This window comes from Scyliorhinus canicula, chromosome 1, assembly GCF_902713615.1.
Source record: "Scyliorhinus canicula chromosome 1, sScyCan1.1, whole genome shotgun sequence".
NCBI lineage: Eukaryota > Metazoa > Chordata > Chondrichthyes > Carcharhiniformes > Scyliorhinidae > Scyliorhinus > Scyliorhinus canicula.
In genome coordinates this window covers 187,207,828-187,235,800 of record NC_052146.1, presented here as the reverse complement: position 1 = coordinate 187,235,800, position 27,973 = coordinate 187,207,828, and the positions used below count along the sequence as shown (strand labels likewise).

Sequence of the window (27,973 nt, the reverse complement as noted above, 5' to 3'; positions counted from 1 at the left end):
CCCTACGCCATGTTGCGTCCGGGCCGGCGCGAAGAAGGGAGTCACTGCGCATGTGCGCATAGGCGCCGGCACCATTGCGCATGCGTGGACCCCAGTTTGGGATTGGACCAAGATTTATGAACTGGGTAAAGCTACTATATAAGGGGCCGAGGGCGAGTGTCCGCACGAACAATATCAGTTCGAGATACTTCTCTCTGCACCGTGGGACGAGGCAGGGATGTCCTATGTCCACCCTGCTGTTTGCACTTGTGATTGAGCTGTTGGCCATCGCACATTAAGAAGTTCGGGAGCATGGAAAGGAATAGTATGGGGGGGATAGAGCGTAGGGTGTCCTTGTATGCCGACGACTTGCTGCTGTATGTATTGGAGCCGAGTGCGTCGATAGGAGGAATATTGGAGCTACTGCGGGTATTTGGGTCTTTCTCTGGGTACAAGCTGAACCTGGACAAGAGTGAGTATTTTGTGCTGTCTCGGCCGGGGGTGGGCGCAGGGGTGGTGGGGCTGCCATTCCATAGGGCAGGGACTCACTTTAGGTATTTGGGGGTGCAGGTTGCCCGGGAGTGGTGGGGGGGGGGGGGGGGGGGGGCTTCGCAGATACAACATCACTAGTTTAGTGGGGAGAGTGAAAGCCGACCTGGCACGGTGGGATGGTCTCCCTCTGTCACTGGCGGATCGGGTCCAGGTGGTTAAAATGAATGTGTTGCCGCGATTTCTGTTTATCTTTCAATGACTGCCGATTTTCCTGCCAAAGTCTTTTTTCAGGGAGATTGAGGGAAGGATTACCTCGTTTATATGGTGAGGGAAGGTGGGAAGGTGGCCAGAGTGAGGAAGGTGATGCTACAGAGGGGAAGGCAGGCAGGGGGTTTGAGTCTTCCGAACCTGATGTATTACTACTGGGCGGCGAATGTGGAGAAGGTACGGAGCTGGGTCAGAGGGATTGATTCCCAGTGGGTCAGAATGGAGGAGAGTTCGTGCAGGGGGTCGGGGTTGAAGGCACTAGCAACAGCGCCGCTCCCGATAGCTCCGGGGAAATTCTCTGGGAGTCCCGTAGTAATAGCTTCATTGAAAATCTGGAGGCAGTTTCGCCAACACTTCAGGTTGGGGGCAGGGTCAAGGGAAATGCCGATCCGGGAGAACCACAGATTTGAGCCAGGGAGGTGGGACGGAAGCTTTCAGAAATGGGAAGAGAAGGGGATTAAGACTCTAAAAGATTTGTTTCCTCGGGGTCGATTTGCAGGATTGGGGGAGCTGGAAGCGAAGTATGGGCTGGAGCAGGGAGAAGTGTTTAGGTATATTCAGGTTCGGGACTTTGCCAGGAAGGAGATACAGAGCTTCCCGGAGGAACCGGCCTCCACATTGTTGGAGGAGGTGCTGGCGGCAAGTGGACTGGAGAAGGGGGCAGTGTCAGCAGTGTACGGAGCTATGTTGGAAAAGGATAAGGCACCACTGGAGGGGATCAAAGTGAAGTGGGAGGAAGAATTGGGAGAGGATATGGAGGAGGGGTTCTGGTGTGAGGTGCACCGGAGAGTGAATGCCTCCACCTCGTGTGCAAGATTGGGGCTGATACAGCTGAAGGTGGTGTACAGGGCACACCTCACGAGGGCAAGGATGAGCCGATTCTTTGAAGGGGTAGAAGATGTGTGTGAACTTTGCAGGGGGGGGGGGGGGGCTAATCACGTTCATATATGTTTTGGTCCTGTCCAAAGCTTGGGAAGTACTGGAAGGAGGTGTTTAGGGTAATTTCCAAGATGGTGCATGTGAAGCTGGACCCGGGTCCCCGGGAGGCCATATTCGGGGTGTCGGACCAGCCAGGGTTGGAAACGGGTGCGGAGGCAGATATTGTAGCCTTCGTCTCGTTGATCGCCCGAAGGTGGATCCTGCTGGGATGGAGAGCGGCCTCTCCACCCTGTGCCCCGGCGTGGCGGGGGGGTATGTTGGAATACTTGACCCACGAGAAGGTTAAGTTCGAACTGAGGGCAAGCTCGGAGGGGTTCTACAAGTCATGGGCACTAGTTATTATGCACTTTCAAGAACTGGATAACATCGAACATTAGTTTGGGGGGGAGGGGGGCTGTGTATATTCAAGATCGCTATGGGTAATCCCTGATTCCTTTTTTTCTTTGTCATTTGTTTATGTTAACATGCGGGCTGATGTCTGGGCATGGTGGGAGGATGGGATCGTTGTTACTGATATGGGGTTTGAGATATTTGTTGTTGGTTATTGATTGTTGTTGGGTGTGAATTCGGGAGAAAAATTTGAAAAAGGAGAATAAAATTTTTTTTATTTTTTTTTAAATGTTTATATGTAGGGAAAGGCTGGAAGACCACAGTCTTGGTGTTGGGGCGGGTTTCCGAATTAGCAGTATTTTCTAACTTTGTTTCTGATCTCCAGTATTTGAAAGATTATTTCTCAGTTTTAACTATGGTTGAAAAGCAATTCTAGGAGAAAACCTGTGATAAATAAATTACAACTGCGGATTAAATTCAGCAGAGATTAAATCTCTTATGAATGTATAATTTTAAGTACTTGGAACAATTTGTTCCTTCATCAAGAAGTGGTGCTTTATGTTACTCAGTCTTGCCTACATTGACCTACGCTGCCTCCCTGAACTCTCATTTCACCATTTCTACCTCCTCCACTCTCTCTATAATCTCTCAATGGTTGTTCAGTCACCTGCTCAGCACATGCAGTTCAAAGAAAAATAATGCACTATTTATGATGATAGACTTTGAACAAATGTGATTAGCTGTGATCAGCAGAATGCTTCAATGTACATCACGGGGAAAAAGAGCACTTATAAAGCCTCTTCCAGAAATGGGTTAAATGCCATTAGGGACATGGAGGCACTACATTGTAAAATAATAAGTAAACTTAAAACTGGTGTGCAGACATATTACAAAGTGTTTTGCCAAAGCAGTTCCATCTTGTATTATTCCAAGGCTGTCAAACTAGTTTTGCTTTTGTTGTCACTACCACCAGATACATCATTCAATCTAATTATTTAGTTGTGTAAAGACTTGGCCAGACTCCATCGGAGCACTGTGACCCAATTTGGGCATGGGACCTTGGAACGGTTATATTAGCCTCAGTCGAGGGAATTTTACAACCTCCCATGGCATGTTTGCAGTGGTGGGAGGGGCATATAAAATAGAACAGTTAGCCTATTGCCTCTCCACCCACCCCTTAGAACTGTTTACATATTACCATGGGTGGGTAAAGGCATCAGACAGACAGCCCTTAGGCCTACTGAGGCCTTTACCTGACCAATTAATGGCCTTGTTCTGACAGCCACAATAATACATGCGGCTGGGGACTGCAGAACGAAGGAAGCCAAGCCATTACTCTGCAACTCGGGCTAGAAAGCAAGACGGTAGGGGACGTACCTTGTTTGGGATGATTTACTGCAGCAACCTGGGGCACGCTCCAAGATCATACCCCTGCTGCCCCCTTTGAGCCTCCCCTCCCCAACCTCCCAGAAGACTGTGGCTGTTGGGGCAATTTACATTTTCAAGACTTGAGGTTAATAGATTTATTTTGACCAGGGCATCACTAAGAACAAAGAAAGAGCTTGCATTCATAGTGTCTTTCAGAATCACAGACATCCCAAAGCTCATTACAGTCAATTAGCTAATTAAGAGATGTAGGCACTGTTGTAATGCAAGAAATTCAGCAGGCAATTTTGCACCACAGGATTCCGACAAACAGCATTAACAAAAGACCACTTTGTTTTCAGTGATGTTGACCATGATCCAGTTAGAACGCCCCAACTGCTCTTTGAATTTGTGCCATGGCGTATTTCACACCCACCTGACAGGGCAGAAAGACGACTCAATTCAACAACTCAGGCCACAGTCTCTGATTTTGAGGCTTTTTCAAGAGGATCCGTGGCATTTTACGTGGGAAAATCGGCACCACCCCCTCACCCATCCTCCGGTCGGTGAGGGACTAGCAATCGCACCACATAAAAAGGCTGGCCTAAACAAAATGAACGGTCGGAGAATTGCCGTGTTCGTGGCCGCGCATGCACACAGCGATGATTTGTAGTGCTTGCGACGTACAGCATGGCGCCAGCCATGCGCAGACCAGACCCGACAGATAGTGCCCCCCTGGACCCTCCGACACCATCCCTCGTCCAACTGTGGCGGGCGCTGGACACAGCCCGCAGCTGCCACGCTGGGTTCCCGCACGATTGGGACCACACATTCTCCCGCGCCATCGTGAACTCGGACAGAACATCGGAGGAGGGCCTCCAGGTGACGTCCTGAGGCCGTCCCAACGGTGTGCGGGATGCGCCGTGATGACACCGTTTTGGAGGGCGCGGAGCATGCAAAAACAGGCGCCAACGCTGATTCCATCATAAAAAGGGATTCTCCGCCTGATTGCCGATTTCAAACAGAGCATCTGACCCCCATCTGAAAGATGGCACCTCACACATTGCTACAACTCCTCAGTACTACACTGGAGTGTCAACAAGGATTTTGTACTCATGTCTCTGCAGTGAAACTTGAACCCTCAGCCTTCTGCCGGCAGTTGAGCTGAAGCTAACATGATAAACCCTTTTAGAATGCGACTGGAGGCTTGGCACAATGACATGCATAGAAAGTGAATTACTATTCCAGGAGACAACTATGGCAGAATCTTTTGCTCTCACTAAAGATGAACTTGGAAGTGGGAAGGGCACATACTCTGGCGGGATGATGGCATATCGAAATTCCGCCGGGTTCTCATCTCTACCCATTTTGGGATTTTTTATATAAATTTGAGTACCCAATTATTTTTCTTCCAATTAAGGGGTAGTTTAGTGTGGCCAATCCACCCACCCTGCACATCTTTGGGTTGTGGGGGTGAAACCCACGCAGACATGGGGAGAATGTGCAAACTCCACATGGACAGTGACCCAGGGCCGGGATTTGAACCTGGGTCCTCAGCGCTGCAGACCCAGTGCTAACCACTGAGCCACATGCTGCCCTACCTCCACCCATTTTGACCTTCCCATCCCGTTGCCAATTTAGAACCATAAACAGTCGATTAATGAGCACTTCAGGTGGCAGGTAAAACACCCCTGATGCCTCCACAAGTCTCCTCCCTGGGTATTACTTGGTATTCCAGCAGAAAATGCCCAAAATGGTAACGTTTGAAATACTTTCCTGTGGTGACATGAGAATGTGAGTAGTAGGAGCTCCCCTTGGTCTCACACGCATAATACGAGCTGCTGCCACCCCTGTGCACCTCCGTTCTCTCCATGATTCCCTCCATTACCCACCTTGGTCCTATCTACTAGCCAGCCATGTTGGCCTTTAGTCCACCCAACTGGCCCATAGGTGGTGTGCTGCAGCAGGATAACCATTTGATGCTCACGAGTAGCACAGTAATGAGGCCAGGCTGCAAAGCATTAAAGCAGATCACGCCTCAGTGAAAGGGTTAGGCATCATACTGGTGGCTATAAACCACCTTCCTACTATTTTTAATGGAAGTTGCTTGGAGACAGTGACTACTAACCCACTCTCTGGGAATGAATTCACCATTTAAAATACACTGAAAAGTGTGCCACAAATTTTAACATCCAACACATAGGAAACCCAGCAGCTAAAAGAAGGCGGGTAATTTTACAGCACTACTTGGGGGCCAGAGGTAGAAAATATGCTATCCCCAGAACCCCCCCAAGCTTACTTTCTCCCCTCTCATGATTAAATCTCCCTCTGTAATCGCCTGACAATCCAACCATCCATGTCCTCTCCAGCTCCCTTGATCTCCCTACGATCTCCTCTTTGGCTCCCCAAAGTAACCAAAACTCATCTGATGTCCTCTCAAGCTCCCCCAATGTAATCACTGCCTTTCCAATGATATAGACTTTGGCCCTACAGATTCTAATCACAGCCCCAATGTCTTCGCCAATCCCCCGATCTCCGCACAGCTTCTCTGACATTCTAACTTACCCTTCCCAATCTAATCGAACGCCATTCAGCCACTCCTGACCCCCTTTAAATTTATTCACATACATTCCTGATGAGAGCGGAACAGGAAATGCAGGAAAATATGAAGAGTAAGAACTTTCTTTCGACCTAGATTAAACCTGCGTTGCAGAGTGGACACCTCCCAGAATGTGATGGACCTTGGCAAGATCTGTTGGACTCTAAGGTTGAACCAGAGAGTTCAAAAACAGTTTTCAGTCTGAGTTCCCAATGTCCTCTCTAACCACCCCCCCCCCCCCCCCCCATGTCCTCTTTGCTCCCTCCTGCCTAATTATGGTCACTCCCTGCAATGTCCTCACAAACTTCCTCTCCCGAAACCTAGTTTATGGCCTCCTTCTACCCCCATAATCTCTCAGCACCCCTCACCCCACCCAGTCTAATTATGACCCCACCAATATCCTCTCTCCAGCCTCCCTCATCCAATCACAGCCTCGGTTAATTTGACAAATGATGAGCTTTAATGGACCAAATGGTTCTTTTTCTTATCACATGGCTGCCCCCTCACCTCACTCCCAATCATGACCTTTTGAGGTTCGCAATAGAGCAGTAGTTTGGTTAGGCTGCAGGTGGAGCACTGTATCCAGTTTTGGGAGAGACTTCAAGGACAAGGAGAGAGTGCAGAAAAAAATCACTAAGGAGAGGCCCAGGCAAGGGGCTTCAATTAAAAGGCAAGATTAAAGAGAATGAACCTACACTTACATAGCACATCCATGGTTACAGGACATTTGAAAGTGCTTTGAAGCTAATTAAATACTGTGAAGTGTAATCACTGTTGTACTGAAAGAAATGCAACAGTATATTTGCACGCAATAAGTCACACAAACAACAATAAGGTAACAGCCAGATCATCTGATTAAGAGATAACTGACTAGGACTGCACTGGAGTACCAGTGCATAGATTATCTACAACGTTTGTGACATTACAACAATGACTACTCTTCAAAAGTGCTGGACATTATTTAAAGCACTTGAGACAGTCCTGAGGTTATCAAAGGTACTAAGTGAAAGTTCAAAGCTTGAACAGTTTGAAGCCTGAAATGTTAAAATACCGTAGCTATGAAGTTTACTATTTTAAAGTAACAAACTAAATATAGGAAATATTGGCCTGCATCTTCCAATTGCCTTTAAGTGTTCAAAAAGGGTACGTGGGGTTACTGGGTTACACGGGGAAAGGGAACAGGGTGGAGGTGTGGGGCGCTCTTTCCAAGGGCCGGTGCAGACTCGATGGGCCAAATGGCCTCCTTCTGTACTGTAAATTCTAAGATACTCTATGAATGCTGAGCGCATTACCACTGTGTGCGAAGATTCTCCTGACCCAATCCTGCTGCGCATTTCTGCCCATCAGAAATCCGGGTTGTAACCTCCGGCAGGTAGGCGCTGATGCCGGCGGCAGAGGGGCTGGCAGCGTGGCACAGCAGGACCCTGGAGTCGGGCGCCCGGCCACAGCCCGTGCTCTTCCCCACCGTCCTGCCGGTGACAGATGCACAGGGAAGACGGCAGCGTCGGAAGGGAATCTGCAGCAGGCGGCTGCTCCCCATGCTCATTGCCATGTCCCGCTCTCTCTCACTCTCAGTGTTAAGGAGTTTGCTGGTTGGTCGGCTGGCCAGCATGATAGCACAGTGGTTATCACTGTTGCTTCACAGCGCCAGGGTCCCAGGTTCAATTCCCTGCTGGGTCACTGTCTGTGCGGAGTCTGCACGTTCTCCCAGTGTCTGCGTGGGTTTCCTCGGGATGCTCCGGTTTCCTCCCACAGTCCAAAGGTGTGCAGGTTAGGTGGATTGGCCATGCTAAATTGCCATTAGTGTCCAAAAAGTTTGGGTGTGGTTACAGGGATAGGGTGGAGGTGTGGGCTTAAGTGGGGTGCTCTTTCCAAGGCCTGGTGCAGGCTTGATGGGCCAAATGGCCTCCTTCTGCACTGTAAATTCTACGATTCTGGACATCTCTCAGCAAAGGGGCTGGTTTAGCTCACTCAGCTAAATCGCTGGCTTTTAAAGCAAGCCAGCAGCACGGTTCAATTCCCGTACCAGCCTCCCCGGACAGGCGCCGGAATGTGGCGACTAGGGGCTTTTCACAGTAACTTCATTGAAGCCTACTCGTGACAATAAAGCGATTTTCATTTCATTTTTTCAAATGGAAAAGTTTGACAACTCACTTTCAGTTCCCATTGTTATGACGCCCAGAAGATCTGGTGGGCAGAGAGTTTCAATTTCCTGACACAATACAATTTGTGTTTCTTGATATTTTTGCTGTGTCTTAAGCTATGAAAACTCAATCCATACAAAAATATAAAGATCAGTATTTTGCCAATAGCTTCACCACTGCAGTCACCATTTTGGAGCTGCTGAGGGGAGAATATCCCTTCACCTGTTTTTAATCATCTGACTCCAAAGAAATTTATTTTTCCAAAGCCAATATTTGTCAATCTGGGATCCATGTCCTCGCTTTCTTTCCAGCTGCCCAGTAGGAATTGTAGCCATCTGGGATGGCCACTTCCAACTAAGTACAGAGCAACTCGCAAAGACTGATGGGTAAAATGGACAAGCCAAGAGTCAGGCAGGTTCAGAGCCTGAAATGCATATGTCAGCAAAGTCCAGCCGGTATCGAAACTCCGTTCCATTAGCATGTTAATCAGGCCGATTAGCAGGTGATGGCCCATCTCCCCCAACACAAAGGACTGGTACTCCAGCAACCGGGACAGTCCCAGACATTTCAGCGCCACTCCCTGTCCAAGGGAAATGCAAACAACGGGGTCAATGACCGCTTGGGACACGCCCACCCATCCAGATCCCCGCCCACTTATTGGCTAAGGAATCAAACAGAGTGATCAGGGATCACCCAAGTACTGTAGTAAGGTCCAAATCAAAGAACCGCCCAAAAGACCCCCCCCCCCCCCAAGTATAAAGGAAGACTTTGCCATGTGCTCGTTCTCTTTTGGCCTTGGTACCCCAGTCACGGCCATTGCCAACTGCAGCAACACCAGAAGCAAGTCAATGCCCACTACCAGAAGGACGAGCAGCAGTTACCACTTCGAACCCAAGAGATCCTGAACAGCGGCCACTGCTTCCTGATCTAAACCGGGTGCCCGAAGCTAAGTACAGGTTATCTTAGTAATAGCTGTAGTTAACCAGTAGTGTTTATGTTGCATGATTGATTGTCTGTAAATAAAGTATCCTTGACCTTGAACTAACTAACTGGTGTTTGGCTCTTTGATCGATAGCCGGTTGAAACTTGTGGTGGTGTCATTCCATACCTGGCAACTCTAAACATTCGGACATAGAAAATATAGAAAGAAGGCAAATCCACTCTGTGCCCTAATTGGAACACAGCCACAGAAAGGACCAAGTAGTAGAGATAAACGCACAACAGAATGTGCAATAAAGTGCAGAGCTCATTGCTGAGAGGGTTTGTACCTGACACGTTGAGTTGTCCCCCCAGGAACCAGGCGATGGAGCCTCTGCTGAAGTCACAGTCCTGAACCCGGTGGAAGGGCTGGTCCCACACCAGCCTCTCCTTGGCCAGTGTGCCCCAGAACTGGTCGGGGTCGCTGAGGGCGAAGTCCAACAGGTCGGCGAACGATTTTACCCGGGGGAAGGAGCTGGCCTCGGGCAGGTAGGCGCTGATGTCGGCGGCGGAAGGGCTGGCGGCGTGGCACAGCCGGACCCTGGAGTCGGGCGCCCGGCTACAGCCCGAGCTCTTCCCCGCCGTCCTGCCGGTGACAGATGCACAGGGAAGGCGGCAGCGTCGGAAGGGAATCTGCAGCAGGCGGCTGCACCCCATGATCATTGCCATGTCCCACTCTCTCCGTCTCTCTCGGTGTTAGGGAGGTTGCCGGGTGCTGATTGGCCGCCTGGGCTGGGCTGCGTGTGAGTTGTGCAGCAAGCGGGGCGCCGGGAGGAGATTCCTCGGGAAGATCCCTGGTGAAGTGAGCCGTCCTTCGTGGGGAGCAGGAGGAGGCGCCCAGTGTGAGAAGAGCCCAGCCCAAAATAGGAAGCTGTGTAGCATGAGGAAGATTGAGCTGAAAGGAAGGGGCCCCCTTGAGGTGAAGACATGCTGCAGGAGAATTGGTGTGAGGAAGGTTCAAATGCACAGACCACCTCTACCTGCCCTGAGATCACAAAACACACTGACATCACAAAGCAGCTTGCAGGGCATTCCCGCCCTGCCCAAATGTCATCAGCATCAAATTACAGCAACCAATTTCCCTCTCATCATCGGCTGTCTGCTCCTGTTTGCCACCTTTTCACAACTGTTCATCAATTGTAATGGGGGTAGGCTGCTAATTTCTCGTAATCCAGAGTACATGAGTACAAATTCTACCGGAGCAATGTGAGAATCTGAATTATGTTTCATAGAATCATAGAATTTACAGTGCAGAAGGAGGCCATTCGGCCCTTGGAAAGAACACCCTACTTCATAGAACATAGAAAAATACAGCACAGAACAGGCCCTTCGGCCCACCATGTTGTGCCAAACTTTTGTCCTAGATTAAGAACAAATTAATCTACACCCCATCATTCTACCGTAATCCATGTACCTATCCAATAGCAGCCCACATCTCCCTCCTATCCCAGTAACCCCAGCTAACTGTTTTGGTCACTAAGGGTAATTTAGCATGGCCAATCCACCTAATCTGCACATCTTTGGACTGTGGGGGGAAATCGGAGCACCAGGAGGAACCCCACACAGACACGGGGAGAACGTACAAACTCCACACAGACAGTGACCCGAGGCTGGAATTGAACCCGGGACCCTGGAGCTGTGAGGTAGCAGTGCTAACCACTGTGCCACAGTGCCATTAAAAAAAAACACCGCAGATAAAAAGATGACTGGTCACAAGATCATACGCTGTCCAACATTTATAATTGTCTGCCATTGACACTGTCCACACTCACACTGTTCACACTCACACTGGTCATAATCACATATGCAGTAAACACAACTGGATAATGACAATCTAACCTACCACCCCTTTAACCGCCCCATCCTTTATCCACACACCAGAGACAAAGAGAGAGGGGATTGAGAGCAGATAGACACACTCCTGTGCTTTTCAAACTCTGACTGAAGTTTCTGTGTCGGGCAAGACAGGGGGCAAAATTTTCCATTTAAGTGGTGTCAATTTCCAGCTGACTAACTCAAAATCACTCAAGCATGAAGGGAGATGATTGGAAAGCACTTAATTCTGTTTGAAGTGGTTAGCACTGCAGCCTCACGGTGCCAAGGACCCGGGTTCGATCCCGAATCTGAATCACTGTCCATGTGAAGTTTGCACATTCTTCCCGTGTCTCACCGCCACAACCCAGAAATGTGCAGTTTAGGTGGATTGGTCACGCTAAATTGCCCCTTAATTGAAAAAAAAATTCGATACTCTACCTTTATTTTTAAAAATTGTGTTTGAAGTGGTTGATGTTTATAAACATTGCAGTTAGGGCACTTCGGAGTTACTCAAGCGTGAATGAAGATGAATGAAGCAAAGATGACAGCTGTATGTGTGTGGAAGCTGTCAATCACAGCCTAGTAAGGGAAATGAATGAATGGTTGTAGCTCAAGGCTAGGAGGGGTTTAGACACAGCTGACTTTTTTTCTATCCAAGAATTGACGTGGTAATTCCTGTGTCTGAACCAGCAGGTGTATGTCCAGGTGAGTGTTACAACAGTATTTTTTTTCACTGCCTCTGTCTGGACTGCTCTCTAGCTTCCAGATGTACTTTGGGGGCAACTCCCTTAAGCAGTTACCTCCTTGGCCCATCGAGACATCCACCGTGCCAGGTACAAGTTTGTCCATACCTGTAGTGATTCTCGGCCACGTGATTCCCGGCCCAGAGGACCAGAGAATCACGCGGGCCAGGAGAATATGGTGCCCAGTCCACTAAGTGAATGCAAATGGGTCTTAATGACCCATTTATACCCTTCCGCTGGAATAGGGCGTGAAACTTGATCCTGACGCCAGCGGGGGAGGTGGGGGGGGGGGGCGGAGCATCGGAAACGAACCAGCACAACTGACTTGGGACTCTCCACCTCACCAGAGACTCCAATACTGATGGCGCGAGGCGGAGAATGGTTTAATGCAGAATTACTGAGCCCTTTCATGGGATGTGGAATGTAGCACCCTCTGGTGTGCTGCTTCAGTACATCAGGTTCAAGAAGCAAATGGCTCCTATAACTTCTACAGTCAACGGAATTCTCCGTTCTGAGACTAAGTGTTGATGCCGGGACAGGATTGGTGGACTTCTAGGACACCAAAACTGGTCCTGCACCCGGACCGATTCAACAACAGTTGAGGGGCTAGCACTGACGCCACATGGAACACATCAATCCACTAAGAAATGATGCCGGATTCGCTGGGTTCATGATTGACACTCAGGAGGCTGACAAGCTGCAGCCGCATATACACAGCTCACTCCCCAAACACACCATCCCAGCCAACAAGATGGCAGCGAGGAGAGCGGCACCCCATTTTACAGACACCAAACTCGAGACCCTGCTAGACACCATGGAGGAGAGATGGGCAACCCTGTACCCCAGGCCGGGAAGGAGGCTGCCAGCTGCCGCCATTCACCATGCCTGGGTTGAGGTGTGTGGTGATATGATCTGCATACCTGTCTGCCATTGGGCCAGAACGTCGGCTTACCATTGGCCCTGGTCGGTCATGTGCCTCCCGACCGATTGGCCGAGAGGCTGAGTTAACCACGCCTCCATTAACGAGGTATTAATGGTCAGACGCCTGACGATCGTCCTTTCCATTGTAGACGATCGCAGAGCTGTGTTCTAGTCTATTAAAGCCTGACTTTGGTAAAGCACTCGCCTCGCGTACAATTGATGGCACATCAAGGTGGCAGGTGCCTTCAGCGCCGTGGGCAATCAGACTGGCCAGCAGTGCCGATGCATAACCTCCTCAGGATGGCCAGGGTGAGTCGGCAGCACTGTGTCCCCGGCACTAACCCCTGTCTGCACACCTGTAATCCCACCTTGCACCATATGTCGGAACCTGTACCGACCGTCATGACTGGGTGCTCTGGCCACTAAAGGCACCAGCTACCCACCCCCTGGGCTGCATGTATCGGACTGTGTAACACTGCGTTTTCTGTTTCCACCCCCCTACCCCCAGGAGAAGCCTGGCCCGTTGAAAGCGGGAGTAGTCTGGAGGGGAACTGCTGGACCGGCGACCCCTCACTGCGGCAGAGCAGAGGGCCCTGGACGTGGTCAGCGGGCCCAAGGAAAGGGCAGTGGCCCTGGTGGAGGTTGGCATCGGGTGAGGAAGTGAGACTTTGCTGAATTGCAGTTCCTCGTGACACCTGTAACACCCCACCTCACTCCCACCATTACCTCCACCACCTACTCCCCCCTCCGAAACACACTGCCGCCCCCCCCCCCCCCCCCCCGGGCCGGCCCGCGGTCTAATCGGGCATCTTAAATTGCAGGAGCTGCTGGTGATGGGGCGCCCCCTTCTGGAGTCCCCATTCCCAATCCCAGGTGCCGACCAGCGATAATGACACCAACATGGACGGGAGCCATCAACCGGAAACCTAGGACACCTTGGAGCTCGAGTGGGAACTGCCGCGAGGTTCTCGCCGCTTGGCCTGGCGACGCCGACAATACAACATTAATTGGTCCACTTAACAATGCCGCACAGGCTTCACGGTGCAAATGAAGGCTCGCCAGCTGATTTGCCGGAACCACGCTCGCCACCACCCCATGCTAACAAGGTTGAACAATAGCGCCGGGAACACAGGCCCCAAGATTCGACGACGCGGACCTGGCCAGGCCCCTAGACGCGGTGGAGGCCAGGAGGGATGTACTGTTCCCCTGAGAGCCCCGGAGGGTGAGCCACAAGGCAGCCAGTGCTGTCTGGGATGAGGTGGCGATGGCTGTGAGCTCGGGGAGCGTTACCAGGAGAACTGGCCTTCAGTGCTGTTAAACGATCAACTACCTTAATTGGGCAGCATGGATGAGTAGACACCAATGCCCCCACCCCCGAGATCTTTCCAATGCCACATGAGCATTCCACCCTTCAGCTGCCCCAACCCTTCCTTCACACATCTCCCCCCCCCTCTCACCCACCACCACTGTGAACTATGCATGTGGCTAACGATGTCCTCTCTGTGTTTCCACAAGGGAAACTCTCACACAGACGTCAGGAGAGGGTCCAGACAGGAGGAGGGGTGCCGGTCTTAAGAATCCTCATGACCTTTGAGGAAGGCCTGGAGGTGACGGGGGTTGCCTAGGACAGAGCGGTCACCAACATGGAGGTTGGCGAAAACCACAGAGGTGAGGATCCACCGGGCCCCATCAGACCTATCAAACTTGAGTTGTTATTGCCTTACTGACTGACCCATCCCTCCCACTGACCATGTCCATTCTCCTGCAGGTCCTCCAGCCAACGGCGCTGGCCCATCCTGGGGGCCCCATCTCCAGCTTCCCATGAGACCACCTCGGAGGGGAGCTCCGAGGAAGACACGATCGAGGCGTCACAGCTGTCATCCCCACCCTCCACCAGCGCAGAGACACACAACTCGGTGGTAAACGCTTGTCAGGTTTCTGGGGCACAATCTGGTGAGCACCACACAGCTGCTGATGCACATCTGGTGGGGGTAGGAACCCCCAGGTGAGATAGCAGTCGGAGGTCTGCTGGATCCCAGAACCCAGCTGGGTCCCAGCCTGATGCTGAGCCTCTGTTACAGGGTTACCCGGAGCTAATGGAGGCGTTAGGGTGCGGCCGGGACATTCAGAGTCAGCGACACTCCAGCAGGTCCATAGCCGATTGGAGGAATCCCAGTGGCTACGGGCGCAGGAGACAATGCGTGGCACTGAGGCCAACACTGCTAGGCTGGAGACCGCAGTGGAGAACGTGGTGCACCACATCGGCATCATTAGTGGATGTAGAAAAGGTGTCACGCAGTCAGTGACGGCCATGGCTGAGGGTCTCGGCAGTATGTCCAACTCACTGGGGGATGTCACCCAGTACCAGGCTATCCTCCAAGCCCCTGCATCATTTGGCTCTGCCGGCCCTTGCAGCTGACCTTGATGAGGTTCTGCGGGACATGTCCCGTTCTCAGATGTGATGCTGAAAATTGGCTGAGGTGCGGCGGAGCTTGTCTCAGTCGAATGTGGGCATTGCCGAGTCACTGCAGAGCATGGCCCAATCACTGAGGAGGATCGCCGAGGGCGTCGACACCTCGGTGCAGACATCGGGGAGCCGCCAGGGCTGACAGAGCCAGATGATGCAGGAGCAGCCGGGGCTCAAACCAGCTGCCCCTCCGTCCCAAGGTGAACCCCAGGGCCCCATGAGCACCGACCGGGAGGAGGGGGCACTGAGTGCCAATCCGGACCCGTCCCATGGAATCGGGGGAGCTCATATTCTGCAAGGTCCAAAGGTAGTTAATCATTCCTACCCCATAAGTCCTGTGTGGGTCGTAACATCAATTCATTGGCCACCAGCCAGCCAATCTTGGGTGCCAAAAGTTCAAAGTTTTTTGTTCACGAGTTAAGCCTCTATAGCACACTGTACCATTTTGCAACTTTTGAGTTCCTCACTTCCTCTGCTCGACTTAAAGATATATGTCCATTAAATACCCATGGATCAACAAGATAACAGCAAAGTAAAAGAAACAGGAAATAAGTAAATTAAGAGGAAGGGCCCTTACAACAGTGATTGTGAAAACATAGCATAATTGTGCCCCTTGACCCAAGCCAAAGCATTTAGACCACGATGGATATGAATTGGTATGCACCTGAGATCCAATCCAGGATCTTCTCTGGGGATCTATTTTACCTCCTCAGTGTTAATTAAATTGAGGGGGTTGGGGGGGGGGGGGGGGGGGGGGGGGGGAGTGTAGGATTCCCCTCTGACCCCCACTATATCTTTCCAGCTCAGAGAGAGTGCAGAGATTTATTGGAATGGCATCAGGGTTGTGTGATTTCAGTAATGCAGAGAGACACAAGGAACAGAGATTGCTTTCCTTAGAGAAGGTTAAGGAGAGATTTCATACGGGTAGCATGGTGGCACAGTGGCTAGCATTGATGCCTCACGGTGCTGAGGACCCAGGTTCGATCCCGACTCTGGGTCACTGTCTGTGTGGAGTTTGCACATTCTCCCCGTGTTTGCGTGGGTTTCGCCCCCACAAACCAAAGATGTGCAGGCTGGGTGGATTGGCCATGCTAAATTGCCCCCTAATTAGAAAAAATGAATTGGGTACTCTAAATGTATTTTTTTTAAAGGTGAGATTTCATAGATGCGTTCCAAATGATATTTGTTTTGATAAGAGTAAGTAAGGATCGGGTGGGAAAGTGGGCTTGGGTGGAGTGCTCTTTCAGAGGGTCGGAGAATACTCGATGGGCCAAATGGCCTCCTTCTGCAGTGTAGGGATTCTATGATTCTAAGGACAATGTTTCTCCACTGTCAAGAAAATTAGCAAGCAATAATTGGCAAAACAACCAAAGGAGAAAGCAGAAGATTTTTTTTTTGCACAATGTATCATGATCTGGAATGCCCTGCCTAAATAAAAGTCAATGGAAGCAGATTCAAAAGTAACTTGCAACAGGAGATTGGACATACGTTTGAAAAGGAAACATTTTCAGGATTGTAGAGAAATAGCAGTGGTATGATGCTAACTGGATAACCCTTTCAAAGAGCCACCACAAACATCATAGACTGAATGGCCTGTGCTGTATGATACTTATTTTCATTTCATTTCCTGTATTCCTTATAGTGTTTACATAGAATTTACAGTGCCGAAGAAGGCCATTCGGCCCATCGAGTCTGCACCGGCTCCTGGAAAGAGCACCCTACCCAAGGTTAACACCTCCACCCTATCCCCATAACCAGTAATCCCACCCAACACTAGGGGCAATTTATCATGGCCAATCCACCTAACTTGCACATCTTTGGACTGTGGGAGGAAACCGGAGCACCCGGAGGAAACCCACATACACACGGGGAGGATGTGCAGACTCTGCACAGGTAGTGACCCAAGCCGGAATCGAACCTGGGACCCTGGAGCTGTGAAGCGATTGTGCTATCCACAATGCTACCGTGCTGCCCACGATATGTCCTTGATATGTCCTTAATTACATGATATGTTTGATATGTCCTTAATTACAATCAATGGCACTCTGCCATTCCTGATCCACATTCGCATCCACAATTACCAAGCAAAGGAATGCTGCTATGACAAAGCAAAGTGCACCAACTTTGAATTGAAAGTTTATTCGGCATCACACATCAGCAGTTAAAACATTTACGGATGAAAAATAGATTACATATCAAGATTTATACAGCAATACAGCAAAAGTGTTTTTGACAAACATGACAGGACTAAGCTTACTGGTCGAAAATCATGCCAGATTTATTTGTGTTTGCCATAGAATAATTAATATTTTCTACTCTTAAGAATGTCCATCCTGAAGTGACAGTCATCCCCACAGCCATACATTATCTTTAAAGAAGTCATTGTGGCTTATTAAATATTTTATTTAGGTACAATGTAGGCTGTATTCTGGCCACCAATGGACAATTCGGCATAAAAGCAGCCACAACTGTACAGAACCACGCCTGGAAAGGAAACTTTAGCTTTCGACTGTTTGTATGCTGTCTGGTGTATTGTAACTCAGGACATGGTCAAATGCTAATCCAAGCCTGGCCAAGGTTTCTGATGCTCACATCAAAAATGTTACATTGGACGGTATTGGACACAATTGGTTACAACTGAAGGCCCTCAAAATGCTTTATAATTATACCTACTCTCACCATTATCTTCTGAATAGAATGCTCTCCACCCTCCGCATGACTTCATACGATTTATTTTAGGTATGTTCTTGATCAAACAAATGTGGAATCATAGAATCTTATAGCACACAAGAGGTCTCCAGCCCATTATGCCTGCACCGGGCCTTTGAAAGAGCTATCCATTTAGGCCCTTTATGCCCATTCTTTCCTGTGGACCAAGGTGAATAGATCCACTCCAATTGAATATCAGTCCCCTACAGCATTCCTGATGGCTAGTTTCTTCATTTGTAATGCCGGTTTTCATACCAAGGACCATGACTGTCAGTTCACATGTTAACGTCTGCCAGCATGCTCTCCATATGTCCCCGTGTTTTTTTCTCATGGTCCCCAGGTAATAGGATGTGAGCCTGGCACATCACAGCATCACCCCACCAGTCATTAGGAGGCAAGAATTCATTCTACTTCCATCAGCAGTTCATCAGCTGATGAAAATGAGTCACCATCTCACTGGCAACTGTACTTGGATGTATTCGCGGAAGTTTTGTCGTATGCTCTCCCACATCCAAGCACACTGCCACCATACTCCTGTCATTACTCACCTTGACACATTCATCCTCACATAGCCCACCTTCCTATGCCAATTGGAAAGAGAACAACATCCACTACTTACTTGAATGATTCTTGATTATAAAAAAGTCTTTTTTCTTTATTTGTTTATGAGTTGGTATTGTCCATCCCAAATTGCCCTTGAGAAGGCGATGGACAGCCATCCTCTTAAACCACTGCAGTCCATGTGGTGTAGGTACACCCACAGTTCTGTTAAGGAGAAAGTTCCAGTATTTTGACCCAATGGTGATATATTTCCAAATCAGGATGATGTGTGACTTGAAGTGGAACTTGCAGGTAGCGGAGTCCCCATGTATGTGCTGCCCTTGTCTTTCCAAGTGGTAGAGGTCACGAGTTTGCAAGGTATTATCGAAGGGGATGTGATGAGTTGCTGCCACTGCGTTGCTGGGAGTGAATGTTTAAGGTGGTGAATGGGGTGCCAATCAATGGGCTGCTTTGTCCTGGATTACGTTGAACTTCTTGAGGATCATTAGAACTGCACTGAGCCAGATGGGTGGAGTTTTCCACCACACTTCTGACTTGTGTCTTGTAGTGGGTGGAAAGGCTTTGGGGTGTCAAGGTGTGCTACCTGCCGTGGAATTCCTTATCTCTGACCTCCCATATGCAATAGCTTTAAAACTGAAGCAAACTGTTCAAAAGAAAATACACAGAAGAAAATGTCCCCTTGATGTTTCTCCTGGGTGTAGCCGGATCTGGGAGATTAATCTTCAATTCCTGGTGGCCAAGATAATTATGAAGGGTTAGCCATCTATCTCATCTGGAATTATTAAACTTGAAATGGCTGAGAATCACACACATATGCAATTTTTTTTTTTTTTTAAATCTGTTTCTGGAATATTCCATGCACAAAACTGCAACTCGCAGCCACTTACAAAAGCTTGCATTTGTTTATGATATTTTTAACCCATTTACATTTCTCCTCAGGGTAACTGATGCTCTGTTCCTATGATGAGTTCATTGCTGCGGTGACACCGTATGCTTCATCTGCCCAAAAGATCAACAATTGTCACTGTCTGTTGCAAAGTGCACTGGATCGCTTAAAATCGAACTACTGGTCCAATAACGATATTTACCTCCTCTCACCCCCTTGGCCTGGCCAGGATGCACAGCAGCAACTCACTAAGACTTATTCAACATTGCTTTCCAAGCCTGTAAACTTGGACACCTAACAATCAGTGCCTCTAACCACCCCTCCCAAGTCACACACCGTCTTGTCTTGGACATATATCGCCATTCCTTCATCATCACTTGGTCAAAATCCTTGAACTCGCTGCCATGAGCATGATGGTCCTTCACCACATGGACTGCAGCTCTTCAAGAAGGAGACACATCATCTTCTTCTAGGTGGCAAGTAGTGAAGAACAATAAATGGCAGCCTTGTTGATGATGCCTACATTCAGAGAACAATTTTTTAAAAATACTGCAGTGGGCTATACTGGGAAAATCAGAAGCTGACCATGTGAGGGAGGTCTTACACAGACCTATTATCCATTCATCTCTCCATCTCCTGAGAATACCCCGAAAGGCGATAATTCAACAGCATTTTAGCAGGGAACACTTATCTAGAACAACAGACACTAAGCACATATTATTTTTTGTCAAAACAAAGCGTGAGGTAGCAAAACTTTTAAAGTAAATGTCAAGTTTTCAGCATCATACAACCATTCAGTTCATAACTGAGTCTAAAAATAGTTTATAATTGTAAAAAATATTAAATACCCTTGAAAAGACATCAACAATGTGTATGTCTGATTCCTAATTTTTTTGCTGTTTGTTCTTAGGTTGGTTTATGAAGTAGGTTTATATCTTTGAGCTTTGAAACCAGAATAACTAGTTCAGGTTTTAGGATTTGATCAGGATTTATGTTGTCTTGGAACTTTGAGTTGTCCACATAATTGAAGTGAACTATATCCTGTTTTGTTATGTGTTAAAGTATTATTTGGCTGAAATTATGCCACAAAGCTGAAAGCAATCCCAGTTTCAACACGTCCAAAATCGTTTTACGTTTTATAGGACTTCGAAACCTAGAAATTGTGCTACAACCCATCCCATGCATTACCCACTGCAGAACACATGCATCCCTTGTATTACCCAACGCATAACACAAACGAGCGATACATTACCAGCTGGATAACACATCCCATCGCCCCCCCATTACCCACCCATAACGCATTGAGAGTCCATAAATTGCATAGGAACAGGTAGGCCATTCAGCCTCTGAAACCTGATCCACCATTCAGTTAAAGTATGCTCAATCTGTATCAAATGTTCCATCTTTGCACTTTTTTTTCCAGAACTCTCAATATCTCTGCCCAGCAAAAATCTATCTCAGTTTTGATTTTTTTAATTGGCTGATTATTTTAATTCCATGATTTTTTGAGGGAAAGAGTTCCAGATTCCCATGACCCATTGAATGGTCTCGCTCTAATTTTAAGGTTATGCCCTCTGTTCTGGACTCCGAGGAAGTGGTTTGTCCCTATCCACCCTTTCGAATCCTCTAAGAATCTTAAACACTTTAAGTGCATTACCCATGATGTAACATATACCAGCACCCGTACATCACAACTTCATAACACATCCCAGCCTGGGCAATTCTCTCTGCAGGACAGATTATAGCCTATGTATTAACTTCTGTATAACACATCCCAGCCTACATACCCACCCACTGTACCTTACTCTGGGGAACACGCAACAGTTGCTGTGATACCCTCTGCTAAACATACACCAGCCTGTGCATTGCCCTTGGTTTAAGACATGCCAGACTATTGTCTATTCTGAGAATCATGTTGCAGCCTTTTTGATATCTCTTTCCAGTTTGTGTGCTGCTCTCTGTGCAGGCTACATTGAATTGCAAATTTATTCGACATTTTACCCTCAAGGCAAAACACTTAAACAGAAACTATTTCTTTCCAATGCCTCATTTTTTGGAGTTGATTTTGTCTCTCCCACCCTTTCTCGGCAAGCTATTCGACAATAAAGAGGACGGAGAGACATGCTTTCATGCCTCTGCCATTTCAATGTTAATTAACAGCAAGGTACCCAAAAGATACTTAAAGTGATGCTATCTTCCTTGGGAAGTGATTTGCATTTGTTTATATTTGCTTATTCCACCCATCCATTAGAGATTGGGATCAAATGACATAGGGACTGCCTACGCCTCCTAACGCTGCAATAGGCAATCCATTCAAGCACTAATATGTGCCCTCACCGAGCTGTTTCACCAATTACTCTTTTCAATGCACGTAATCTTTCATTTGGGTTTACCTTTTTACTGTAGCTGTCAGCTACTGTTCACATTCATGTTTTCCACCTCAAAAGTCATATATTTCCATTTGGACTGGAATCATCCCTCTCCAGTCACCGGGGGCAGCTTTATTCAGTAGTAAGAGAAGGTGGGATGGAGATAATACAGGATTTAGCCGTGATATTTTCAATCCTGCATACATTTCCTTTGGAATGCCCTGCTTCACAGCACATATTTACTAAGAGTAAACTACAATACTATTTGTCGGTCATTGATTTAATGACCAATAAATCAATAGCAGCTCAATGGCAGAGGTAAAATAGTTGATCTCCTGTTTTGCTGAAGCCATCCTTGTATTTTCACCACCATAAGGAACCTGATTTAAAATGAGATGTGTGGTTCCGTGGTGGGGAGACTGTTCCTCAACCCTGGGCCCCATCAGCTCAGATAGCAGCATCGTGACAATTTTAATTCTTCTTCAGTCCTCTCTGTCTGATCTCCACATTGGGCTGCCTTGAAATACTTTGCTTTGGACTGTTGTCCTTGCTCGAGGGTTTTTCCGTGCTGGAGAGGTCCAAGGCCATATTGTCTTCTTCCGCTGTGGTGGTCATGGGCACCCGGTCTGTGCTGACCTCAGTTTGTGATGACTCGATGCTGTTCTCCACATCATCCTCTCCTATAGTTGCTTCACTTTTAGTTTTTGGTGTTGGGTCAACAGATTTTTTATGCATTCCTAGATTTTAATTAAAGGCTGATTAGTGATGACCAACTCCCTCAGATCTCTCTATTTTTAACCTCTTTCTGTCTTTTCCTCCACATTTAATTTCATTCTGGTAGGTATTATAACAATTCTTTGAGGAAGTGACAAAGTTGATTGATGAGGGAAGGGCTGTAGATGTCATATACATGGACTTCAGTAAGGCATTTGATAAGGTTCCCCATGGTAGGCTGATGGAGAAAGTGAAGCCTCATGGGGTCCAGGGTGTACGAGCTCGATGGATAAAGAACTGGCTGGGCAACAGGAGACAGAGAGTAGTAGTTGAAGGGAGTTTCTAAAAATGGAGAACTATGACCAGTGGTGTTCCACAGGGATCTGTGCTGGGACCATTGTTGTTTGTAATATACATAAATGATCTGGAGGAAGGTATAGGTCGTCTGATTAGCAAGTTTGCAGATGACACTAAGATTGGTGGAGTAGCTGATAGTGAAGGGGACTGTCAGAGAATACAGCAGAATATAGATAGATTGGAGAGTTGGGCGGAGAAATGGCAGATGGAGTTCAATCCGGGCAAATGCGAGGTGATGCATTTTGGAAGATCCAATTCAGGAGCGAACTATACGGTAAATGCAAAAGCCCTGGGGAAAATTGATGTACATAGAGATCTGGGAGTTCAGGTCCATTGTACCCTGAAGGTGGCTGTGCAGGTCGATAGAGTGGTCAAGAAGGCATACTGCGTGCTTTCCTTCATCGGAAGGGGTATTGAGTACAAGAGTTTGCAGGTCATGTTACAGTTGTATAAGACTTTGGTTCGGCCACATTTGGAATACTGCGTACAGTTCTGGTCGCCACATTACCAAAAGGATGTGGATGCTTTGGAGAAGGTGCAGAGGAGGTTCACCAGGATGTTGCCTGGTATGGACCACGCTAGCTATGAAGAGAGGTTGAATAGATTAGGATTACTTTCATTAGAAAGACGGAGGTTGAGAGGGGACCTCATTGAGGTCTACAAAATCATGAGAGGTATAGACAGGGTGGACAGCAAGAAGCTTTTTCCCAGAGCGGAGGACTCAATTACTAGGGATCACGAGTTCAAGGTGAGAGGGGAAAAGTTTAAGGGAGATATGCGTGGAAAGTTCTTTACGCAGTGGGTAGTGGGTGCCTGAAATGCATTGCCAGCGGAGGTGGTAGACGTGGGCACGATAGCGTCGTTTAAGATATATCCAAACAGATACATGAAAGGGCAGGGAGCAGAGGGATACAGATCCTTAGAAAATAGGCAACAGTTTTAGATAGAGGATCTGGATTGGCGCAGGCTTGGAGGGCCGAAGGGCCTGTTCCTGTGCTGTAATTTTTCTTTGTTTTCTTCTTTGTTCTTTGTAATTCACACAGTAATCCTCTTACTTGCTGGCTGTAGAATTATTTATAGAATCTTACAGTCCAGAACAAGGCTTTTCTGCCTTTAAAGGAGCTATCATTTAAAGAGTTAACCAATTAGTCTTCATCCCCCTTTTCAATAAGATTCCGCACAAGAGATTAGTAAACAACGTTAGAGTGCACACTTTTGGGGATAATATACTGATATGGATTGAGAATTGGTTAATGGATGGGAAACAGAGAGTTAATAATAAATGGGTGATTCTCAGGTTAGCAGGCTGTGACTAGTTGGATACCAGCAAGAATCAGTGCTCGGGCCCCAGCTATTCCCAATCTATTTCAATGATTTGGATGTGGGGAGCAAATGTAATATTTCCAAGTTTGCTGATGACACACAACTTGGTGGGAATGTGAATTGTGAGGAGGATCTGAGGCGGTTTCAAGGAGATTTCAGACAGGTTAAGTAAGTGGGAAAGAGGGACGGCATGGTGACGCAGTCATTAGCACTGCTACCTCACGGCGCCGAGGACCCAGTTCGATTCCAGCCCCGGATTACTGTCCGTGTGGAGTTTGCACATTCTCCTCTTCACTGCATGGGTCTCACCCCACGAACCCAAAAATGTGCAGGGTAGGTGCACTGGCCACGCTAAATTGCCCTTAATTGGAAAAAATTAATTGGGTACTCTTAATTTCTTTTTAAGTAAATGGGCAAGAACATGGCAGATGGAAAATCATTTGGAAAAATGTTAAATTATCCACTTTGGTAGGAAAAACAGAAGTACAAAGTACTTCTTAAATAGTGAGAGATTGGGAAGTGTTGATGTCCAAAAGGACCTGGGTGACCTTGTTAATTAGTCACTGAAAGCTAACATGCAGATGTAAATGTGGTTAGCACTGTTGCTTCACAGCGCCAGGGTCCCGGGTTCAATTTCCAGCTTAGTTCACTGTCTGTGCAAGTGTGCATGTTCTCCCCGTGTCTGCGTGGGTTTCCTCCGGGTGCTCCGGTTTCCTCCCACAAGTCCCGAAAGACATGCTGTTAGGTGAATTGGATTTTCTGAATTCTCCTCCGTGTACCCGAACAGACACCAGAGTGTGACGACTAGGGGCTTTTCACAGTAACTTCACTGCAGTGTTCATGTAATCCTGCTTGTGGCAATAATAGAGATTATTATTAAATGTTGCCACAGTCCCAGAGGACCATCGGTTGCTCTCCCATTTGAGAGCTGACTGGTGGTGATTTCTCCTTGATGATGACCACGCCTCAGGCAAGGGGCAAGGTTGAGAAGGCGGGGCCTTCATGAATAACCTCAGCTGGTACGGGAATTATACCTGCGCTGTTGGCGTCACTCTGCAACACAAGCCAGCCAATTCAGCTAACCGATCCCCATGCAGACGCAGCAAGCAATTAAGAAGGCAAATGGTATACTGATATTTATTGTAATAATAATAATAATCTTTATTGTCACAAGTAGGCTTACATTAACACTGCAATGAAGTTATTGTGAAAAGCCCCTCGTAGCTACATTCAGGCTGGGTACACAGAGGAAGAATTCAGAATGTCCAATTCACCTAACAAGCACGTCTTTCGGGACTTGTGGGAGGAAACCGGAGCACCCGGAGGAAACCCACACAGACGCGGGAAGAACATGCAGACTCCGCACAGACAGTGACCCAAGCTGGGAATCGAACCTGGGACGATGATGCTGTGAAGCCATAGTGCTAACCACTATGCTACCGTAGAATATGAGTAAAGATGTCTTGCTGCAGTTGTACGGAGCCTTGGCAAGACTGCACCTGGAGTATTGCATCCAGATTTGGTGTCCTTACCTAAGAAAGGGTATAATTGCCATAGAGGGAAAACAATAATGGCTCAACAGAATGAATCCTGGGGTGACGGGTTGTTTTATGATGACAGATTAAGGAGATGCGTCTGTATTCTCTAGAGTTTAGAAGAATGAGAGCTGATCTCATTGAAATGTACAAAATTCTTACAGGGCCGGACAGAGTACATGCAGGAAGGATGTTTCTTCTTGTGGGGGGGGGGTCTGGAATCAGGGGACGCAGTCTCAGAATTAATGGCAGGCTATTTATGACTGAGATAAGGAGGAATTTATTTAGTCAGAGGGTAGTGAATCTTTGGAATGATCTACTCCAGTGGGCTGTGGACACTCCGTCATTGACTATGTTCAAGGCTGAGCTTGGTAGATTTCTAGACATTAAGGGATATGGGGGTAGTGCAAGAAAGTATCTAATGAAATGGCATGGCAGAGCAGACTGAAGTAATACCTACTCCTGCTACATGGTATGCTCTCATTTCTCACAGCTCTGCGAAAGGGGACATTCAATTGAAACCTGAAACCACACAGAGGAAGCTCACAGCGAAAGCTGAACTATCCCGTTAAGGTTCTTCAAACTGTTTAAAATGAGCAGACAAATCAGAGGGTCATGTAACGGTGTTTCATCAGGGCTTCCTCATTTACTAAATGTCTAGTGTTCCAGACAAAGAATTTGGATCGCAACATCTTAATTGCAACCATGTTTTAAAATCACAAATTCACCTGGGCTGGGGGTAGGGTTGATGAAACAATTTATTACAGAACAATAAACTTCAGCAAGGAATATGCAATAAACAATGGAAAGAGCCTGTACAGAGTACAGAGTCCAGCAAATTGTCTCGGCTTATTGCTGCTATTTAATAAGATAACTGAAGAATAATGGGAGTGATTAGGCTTGGCTGGGAGCACAAAACAGGCATTAGCAAATTGGCAATCCCTTTTTAAACCACACTCCATTTTCTTTTCCAGGGTGTGAAACAGGCTAATTTGCTTTCGCCCATTGATGCTACAGCCTGATTTTTTTGTCTCTGCCCCGCCCACCTCCCTGCCCCCGAGTAATCTGCCATTGCTTACCAAGCAGCCAGGGGGCGCAGGATCCTACCAAGCCATTTTTGCCCGAGTTGAGTATGGATTCGGGCAGTGGGATGGAGTGCCTGACCATGGCACCGTACAGTCCGTATTCTGCCATCACGCTGCTCCTGCCCCAGCATTTCTCCCGCTTCCTCCATTTTGCTCTTCGGTTCTGAAACCACACCTGAAGAGACGTAGGGTCAACAAACTTTTTTTTAAAAAGTATTTTTATTCAACAAATTTTCACCATTTTCACCATATAAAAACAACCCCAACAATACAAAAACAACCCCAACCAAACAACACCCCCCCGAACCCTCCATCAACAATCAATGGTAACCAAGTGCATGATGAACAAACCCCAACAATTGTAGAACCCCTCCATTGTTGGAACCAACAATTCTACGGACACGTGCTTGTAGGATTAGAATAGCGGTTTTAATATACTCACAACAGAGCCAGCCAGTTAGCCATTGAACCTTCGGTGAACTGGCCGGCTGACCATGTGGCACTGAGCTTTTATACAGGAGCTTCCGGGGGAGGAGTCCTAGGCAGAGCCAAGGGAGAAGCCCCATACAACTCGATCATTCCCAGAGCTACTCCCCCTGGAGGACAGGTAGTGCAACTGTACTTACAATACAGACACATGTATATACAGATTATAATCCGGTGTGAATCACATTCACCACACCCACCTCAGCTAAAACATCACCATCTCCAGGGTCAAAACTCCAGCAGGTTCCCCCGCCACGCCGAGGCATAGGATGGGGAAGCTGACCTCTATCCCAAGAGGACCCGTCTACAAGCGATCAGCGAGGCGAAGGCGAAGACATCTGCCCCCGCACCCCCGGCAGCTCGAGCCGCTCCAACACCCCGAATATGGCTTCTAGGGAACCAGGGTCCACGTCCATATACAAGACCCCCGGGATTGTGCAGAACATCGTACTCCAAACCCTTTCCAGCTTCAGGCAGGACCTAAACATATGAACATGATTCGGAGGGCACCTCCCACATCACTCACAGACATCCTCCACCCCCTCAAACAGCCGGCCCATCCTTGACTTTGTGACATGCGCCCTGTACACTACCTTCAGCTGTAGCAGCACCACCTCCAACAGCGAGGAGACAGGCAGAAAAGTCGGGAAGACCTGCCTTGCAAAGTCCCGCGCCTGCATGCACCTAAACCCTTCTCCCCCTGCGCCAACCCATACTTCTCTCCCAGCTCCTCTAAGCTCGCGAATCCCCCCCCCCCCTTCCACCCAAGGAACAAATCCTTCATTTCCTTAATTCCCCTATTGTCCCATCCCTGAAACTGCGTATCCATCCTCCACGCCTCGAACCCATGATTCCTCCTAATCGACAGCCATCCTGACCCGGCCCCCAGCTACCGAAACTGCCCCAATA

General features: G+C 48.0%; 2 protein-coding genes across 2 annotated transcripts in view; both read right to left on the bottom strand.

The window, feature by feature from the left end:
* acss1 (acyl-CoA synthetase short chain family member 1) overlaps positions 1-9,958 on the bottom strand; it is a 104,682-nt gene extending 94,724 nt beyond the window's left edge. Inside the window, exon 1 of the mRNA XM_038804870.1 lies at positions 9,384-9,958. Coding sequence (XP_038660798.1) covers positions 9,384-9,762 — 379 coding nt within the window. The 5' untranslated portion in view covers positions 9,763-9,958. The remainder of the gene's footprint in view (positions 1-9,383) is intronic.
* A 7,204-nt stretch (positions 9,959-17,162) lies between these two features.
* The window catches only part of vsx1 (visual system homeobox 1 homolog, chx10-like), a 30,980-nt gene continuing 20,169 nt past the window's right edge, over positions 17,163-27,973 (bottom strand). Inside the window, exons 4-5 of the mRNA XM_038804843.1 lie at positions 26,573-26,753; positions 17,163-22,301 (exon numbers count right to left, since the gene is read on the bottom strand). Of these exons, the coding sequence (XP_038660771.1) occupies positions 22,036-22,301; positions 26,573-26,753 (447 nt within the window). The 3' untranslated portion in view covers positions 17,163-22,035. The remainder of the gene's footprint in view (positions 22,302-26,572; positions 26,754-27,973) is intronic.